This window comes from Hyla sarda, chromosome 4, assembly GCF_029499605.1.
Source record: "Hyla sarda isolate aHylSar1 chromosome 4, aHylSar1.hap1, whole genome shotgun sequence".
NCBI lineage: Eukaryota > Metazoa > Chordata > Amphibia > Anura > Hylidae > Hyla > Hyla sarda.
The window spans coordinates 338,979,699-338,986,349 of NC_079192.1; the positions used below are offsets into that span (position 1 = coordinate 338,979,699).

General features: G+C 45.6%; 1 protein-coding gene across 2 annotated transcripts in view; it reads right to left on the bottom strand.

The window, feature by feature from the left end:
• The window catches only part of PANK3 (pantothenate kinase 3), a 40,924-nt gene extending 34,488 nt beyond the window's left edge, over positions 1-6,436 (bottom strand). Inside the window, exons 1-2 of one of the 2 annotated variants that reach the window (XM_056516501.1) lie at positions 6,248-6,436; positions 5,924-5,976 (exon numbers count right to left, since the gene is read on the bottom strand). In XM_056516501.1, the coding sequence (XP_056372476.1) occupies positions 5,924-5,951 (28 nt within the window). In that variant the 5' untranslated portion in view covers positions 5,952-5,976; positions 6,248-6,436. Of the gene's footprint in view, positions 1-5,923; positions 6,228-6,247 lie in introns of those variants that run through there. The other variant, XM_056516499.1, reaches the window with a different exon arrangement.
• Between the last annotated feature and the right edge of the window lie 215 nt (positions 6,437-6,651).

Here is a 6,651-nt window from a genome sequence, read left to right on the forward strand (position 1 = left end):
CTGGGGTGTAAGAGGATCTACAGCTCTCCGGCCGCTAATAGCCTGGCATACTGCGATCGCCTATTAACCCATTAGATCACCGCTGTTGGCAGTGTCTAAAGGATCTTATATCCATCCCTGGTGGTCTAGTGGGGGGGGATCAGACTATTTTGGTTGAAATTATTTCATCAACCAGGACAAGTGGATTTTCTTGAGGGACAAGTAGATTGTGTTCCGCTTTAGTCCCTTGGACAAGTAGTTTTTTTTTTAAATTTCCACACCCCTGGAATATGATCATCTTTAATAAAAAATATTTCCTTGAGTTCTCTATGAGAGAATAAATGGCGCATAGCATGTTACAGAAGATTATTTTCCCTCTATGGAGAAAACAATTGTAGCTTAAGAAGTTAATAATAATCGGAGTCATCCTCAATCACACGGGTATTACAGATAGTCACCCTCTGAACATAAAGATTAGCAATATACACACAACAACACAAGGATCCATTCTTACACTTCTCAGAGATCTTGTGACTTACACATTTTCCCCATTTTCCTAATTGTGTACGAGAAAAGGTCCTGAATGACTTAGCGGATTAGTCAGAAATTTAAGACAACGCTAAACTTATAAACACAACTATTTATTCAACTAAATGCAAATACTTCAAAAGGAAGAACTATACGGACATATGTCAAACGCATTCGGCCTGATCCTGCAGGTGGGTCAGTTGCCGTGTACGGCATTATTACAATATGACTGGGAACAGATTCATTCTGACCTGACCCAATGCCTGCAGAAAACACTGGAAATACATTAAATGAGCACCTCTCAGCTGCTATGTAGGACCCTTGGGAGAATGGATAGGGGATATGAGGTGAAGAATACCCCGTCTGTTAGCCGGATATTCAAAATCTAAGGTAACACGTGCCATACAAGGACGACCACTGTCATCACATCTTTCTGAAAAAAAAAGTCTAAAATACTGTGGCACAAGTCATGCAAGACATGTTTTTGGCACAAATTGGTGCATTTACAATAGTAAATTGTTCCCAGTGTTTTATATTTGTACCACATAGATATCCCTCACCCTGGAGATCATACTCTCCAGTAGGCTCCGTGCACCGACGACAAGCAGGGCTCCGTGCACCGAGGACAAGCAGGGCTCCGTGCACCGACGACAAGCAGGGCTCCGTGCACCGACGACAAGCAGGGCTCCGTGCACCGACGACAAGCAGGGCTCCGTGCACCGACGACAAGCAGGGCTCCGTGCACCGACGACAAGCAGGGCTCCGTGCACCGACGACAAGCAGGGCTCCGTGCACCGACGACAAGCAGGGCTCCGTGCACCGACGACAAGCAGGGCTCCGTGCACCGACGACAAGCAGGGCTCCGTGCACCGAGGACAAGCAGGGCTCTGTGATACTCCCCCAGCTTGAATTACAGGATGATTAACAAGGAGCCTGCACAGAGCCCTGCTTTTCCTGCCCTCACTTCCTGTATTTTGTCCACACAGAGACACACAGGCAACAGCTGCAGGGACACCATTTCTTCACTCAAAAATATACAAATTTTTTAACCAACGTACATTGCAATACATATAATGGTATTATCTACTTTATATAAAAAGTTTTTGCAAATGACAGGTACGCTTTAACTGTACATTGAAAATTAGGGCATGATTACACTAGAATAAATACCTGTGCCACTTCAGGGATGTGGAATTCCTATCGCCCGACGCCCGGGACTAGCAGTTTTGGGCGCCGGGCAGGTGAATTTGTCCGGCCCTTAGCCGGGCCGGACCTGACAAGTGCGGTGGCAATCTGCAGTCTGTATGGAGCGGGCTCCCGACTCCTGCCCGCTCCATACTCTGCAGCCTGTGTCCTCCAAAGCAGAGCAGGGGAGATGAGAAGCTGTGTATTTGTCTTCTCTCCCCTGCTCTGCAGACGTGCGGGGGGAGATGAAGGGGCGTGGCTTATTTCTCCCCGTGTAGACCTGCGTCCTCTGCCTTCGCTCCACGCACGTCTGCATGGGGAGACTGTATGTGGCGCTCACAGGGGAGTATGGAGCGGGCTCGGGATTCCTGCCCGCTCCATACTCTGCAGTCCTCGGCTGTTCACAGTAGCCGGGGGCCGCTGCTAATAGCAAGCATGCAGCGATCGCCACGGCTGGCTATTAACCCTTTAGATCGCCGCTGTCAAAGCTGACAGCGGCATCTAAAGGGACTTGTGAATGCTCCCTGGTGGGCTAGTGGGGTGGAACGCCCCCCCCCCCCCGCAGCGCGATCGCAGGGGGCGATCCACTATGGAGGTAGCCGGAGGACTTACCTCTGCTTCCTCCTGTCCCGGCTCTGTCATTGATAGATCCTGGCTGGACCAGGCTCTATCAATGGATCACAGAGCACACAGATTAATAGAGTTCAATAGAATCTATTCATCTGTCTGAGGAATCTAATGATTCCTCCTATAAGTCTAATAAAGTGTAAAAAAAAATAAAAATAATAATAAATAAATAAAAGTTTGAAAGACACACATTAACCCAGTGGTCTTCAAACTGTGCCCCTCCAGATGTTACAAAACTACAATTCCCAGCATGCCAGGACAGCCGTTGGCTGTCCGGGCATGCTGGGAGTTGTAGTTTTGCAACATCTGGAGGGCCACATTTTGAAGACCGCTGCATTAACCCCTTCCATGTTAAAAGTTCAAATCACCCCCTTTTCCTATATAAAAACATGTAAAACATAATAAAAATACACATATTTGGTATTGTTTCGAGCGTAATTGTACAACCTATTAAAATATAACATTATGTATTCGGTACGGTAAATGTAAAAAAAATACCAAACCACAGATTTGCAATTTTTATAATATCCCAGAAAAAAAAGTTAAAAAGCGATTAAAAAGTCAGATCAATACCAAAATGGTACCGATACAAAAAACTGATTATGGCGCAAAAAAATGAGCCCTCATACAGCCTGGTAAAAAATAAAGCTACAGGGGTTAAAAAATGGCAATTAATTTAGTTTTTTTTAATAAAATTTCCACACCCCTGCACTTGATTTCAGCAAGTTTCCCCTTGAAGAACATGAGAGCAGAGTTTAGAGCGTGATACTTACCCTCACCTTCATCTAATAATTTAATGTGAAATTTTGGGACAGCATAATAAAAAATAAAAAAAATGCAAGCAGGAAACCAAGCAAGCCAGCACATCCTGATGTCGGGCAGCACTACATTGCAGTAATATTGGCTATGGAAAATAGTTGTAACTTCCTAACATTGAGAAATAGCTCTTTAAGTGAACACTGATCTGACAAGTGAATGTGAACAGCCTGAGCAATGTCCAAAATGATAACATGCATTGCAAACCACCCGCCAAAAACACAATCAGCAAAAAATAGTGATCTCAGCACGACGATCAGTATCAAAAGAAAAAACAGTGAAGGTAAACTTGGCCGACATCTTGAATTAGCTTCCCAAGAAGCAAATAACAGTGTATTGTTCTGATATTATGCTCCAATGAGCAAGTGGATTTCCGGAGAAACATCAGGTCTGCGACAGGGACAATGGATTTATGGCCAAAATCCTATAAGCTACAAATAAAATAAAAAAACACAACTATCCAAAATGATTCCAGATGTACACTGCCAATGTGCTCAGTGGGGCTCACAATGTCCCTTTAAAAAGGTTATCAAGGATTAGAAAGACATGGCTTCTTTCTTCCACGAATAGCACCACACCTGTCATCTGGTTGTGTGTGGTATTACAACTTGGCTTCATTCACTTTAAGGGTACGTTCACACGTGCGTATTTTTGCTGCAGATCTGCTACCCCGGATTTTTCTGCCCAATTGACTTTAATGGGCAGCAAAATCTGTTGAAGCAAATCTGCAGCAGAAAATATGCACGTGTGAACGTACCCTTAAAGTGAATTAAAGGGGTATTCCAGAAAAAAACTATTTTTTTTTATATCAACTGGCTCCAGAAAGTTAAACAGATTTGTATATTACTTCTATTAAAAAATTTTAATCCTTCCAATAATTATCAGCTGCTAAAGAGGAGTTGTTCTTTTTTGTCTGGCAACAGTGCTCTCTGCTGACATCTCTTCTTGTCTCGGGAACTGCACAGAGCAGAAGAGGTTTGCTATGGGGATTTGCTTCTACTCTGGACAGTTCCCGATACACGTGTCATCAGAGAGCACTTAGACAGAAAAGAACAACTCAACTTCAGCAGCTCAAATACTGAAAGGATTAAGATTTTTTTTTTTTTTAATATAAGTAACTTACAAATCTGTTTAACTTTCTGGAGCCAGTTGATATATATAAAAAAAATAATAAAAAAAGCTGTTTTTTTTTCCTGGATAACCCCTTTAATAGAATTGAGCTGCAAACCCATACACAAGCTGAGGACAATAGTGATGAAGTTTTTAGAAGGAAAAAGCTATAATTTAAAAAAATAAAAATAAAAAACACACAGAGCTGGCAGATTCACTGCACAAAGACACAGAGGCCACCAAACTTTACTGCATTTAATGGGGTATGTCAGGGTCCATCATTTTACAGGATTTTTACTGAATGTTTTACTATGTTATTTAAATGGAGTTCTCAAACTGAGCCTCTGATGCAGATGTCAACATGGCTGAAGGGTCACCGTGGGAGAGCCAGTCTGGAAGCTTCCACTCATTTTTTTCCCACTGACACCAATGGGAGAAGGTGTTGGCGTAGATTAGAATTGACACAGTTTTTGTATGAAACACCACATTGTTTTTGCTTGTATGAACATACCCTAGCTAGCATCAGAACTGTCAACACCAGTATTATAGCTGTAACCCAGCGTTTCCCAACTAGTGTACCTCCAGCTGTTGCATAACTACAAATCCCAGCATGCCCGGACAGCCAACGGCTGTCCGGGCATGCTGGGAGTTGTAGTTTTGCAACAGCTGGAGCCACACTGGTTGAGAAACACTGCTGTAACCAGTGACTGACTGTGAACACCAGCAAGGACCAGCACTGAAGGGAAAGGTTTAGGTTGTGTTCACACCTCATCCTGTTATCCCTTTACTTGATTTGATCGTATGCATGAATGGAGAGATGCCAAGAGAACACTGTTCCTTTACATCCGCCACCATAGACTTCTATAAATAGGCAAAATAGGTATAGAACACAGGACAGCACTCACCATCCATCTTTAGCTTTTATTCAAGCGTGACGTGCGATGCCATCAGGTGTGTGCCAAGGTGGAGACGGGGAGCACAGCCGGGACAGACTGTTTCACGCTATTCAAGCAGGTACACCGACTTGAAGAAGTGCTTGAATAGCGTGAAACAGTCTGTCCCGGCTGTGCTCCCGCCTCCACCTTGGCACACACCTGATGGCATCGCACGTCACGCTTGAATAAAAGCTAAAGATGGATGGTGAGTGCTGTCCTGTGTTCTATACCTATTTTGCTTATTTATCTATATGGACACTGTACCACCTTTTGCCACCTGTGACCCGGATTTCACTGTTGCATTCCTTCAGCAGCTACCTCCCCCTAGTCTTGTGAGTGCCGGACCGACCTGTCCCTTATACATTCTGCACGATGCATAAAGCCTTTCTATTCGGTCTCTGTTTCTGTTTGTTTTTTATGGAGAAAAAACTTACAGCGCTCCAGTTTTTTTTTGCTCTGTGCAAAGTGATAGTTGATCAACTGGCACCGACACAAGAGTACAGCCTGCCATTCTAGGGCATTTGCAGCTTTTACCATATTTTAGACACCAGACGTCCCCATAAGGTTGGTCTGTGGTGACCTCATAAACAAACACAAGGGAGAGCCCCACAAAAAAACCTTTTCAGCTGCTCCCCTACTAAGTAATGACGTCACACACAGTGACACGTGATGTGTCATCTATCTGTCAGTTCATCAATGAGCCATGCACAGCGCCCTCTTATGCGCAGGCGCAGATTACTTACACGGCTTCTTGGCATCCTTGATCTTCATGTCTGTACACGGAATGGTGTCCTCCCTGCAGGTACAAGAAGCACAGTGACAGTGAGCCGGGCACCGAGAAAACACCAACACATCCGGCTCTACCTGCCTCCGATCACACAGACCCCGCCTTCCTGATCCAGTCATGCTAACATTCACAACATCCTGTCATGGAAGGCCCGCCCGGACGTGACGTCACAGCGAGAAGAAGGGCTCGCCGGGAAATGTAGTTTACGGCTCTTTTGCCCAACGGCTACGAAGGCAGCGAACTACAACTCCCTAGGACAACATCCCGCTGCGGCTCTTACCTGCGGGGTCTAATTGTGTGTATGTGGGGATAGGCGCGGCGGGTGACACGGGGCTAATGGCGTCTGCTGCTTGCGAGCTGTAAGGAGCGGCAGCCCGAGCGGTATAGGGAAGTTATCGCAGTCATATCCGCGCTGTACGCAACTGATGGAGGGGGGGAGAGCGGCTCACGCCAGGCGGCCTGGAGCCAATAGGGGGAAGCCGAGAGCAGGCGACCAATCAGGAGCGGCCCGGCTGTGGGATGATGACGCGCGGAGAGAGTGAGGCGGCTATTGTGTGAGGAGGGGGCGGACATGGCGGAACAGTGACTGCAGAAAGAGCTGGGCTCACAGCGCACTGTATATGGCGCCTCACCCCCCTATAAACCTACACTGTATATACAGCGCACTGTATATGGCGCCTCACC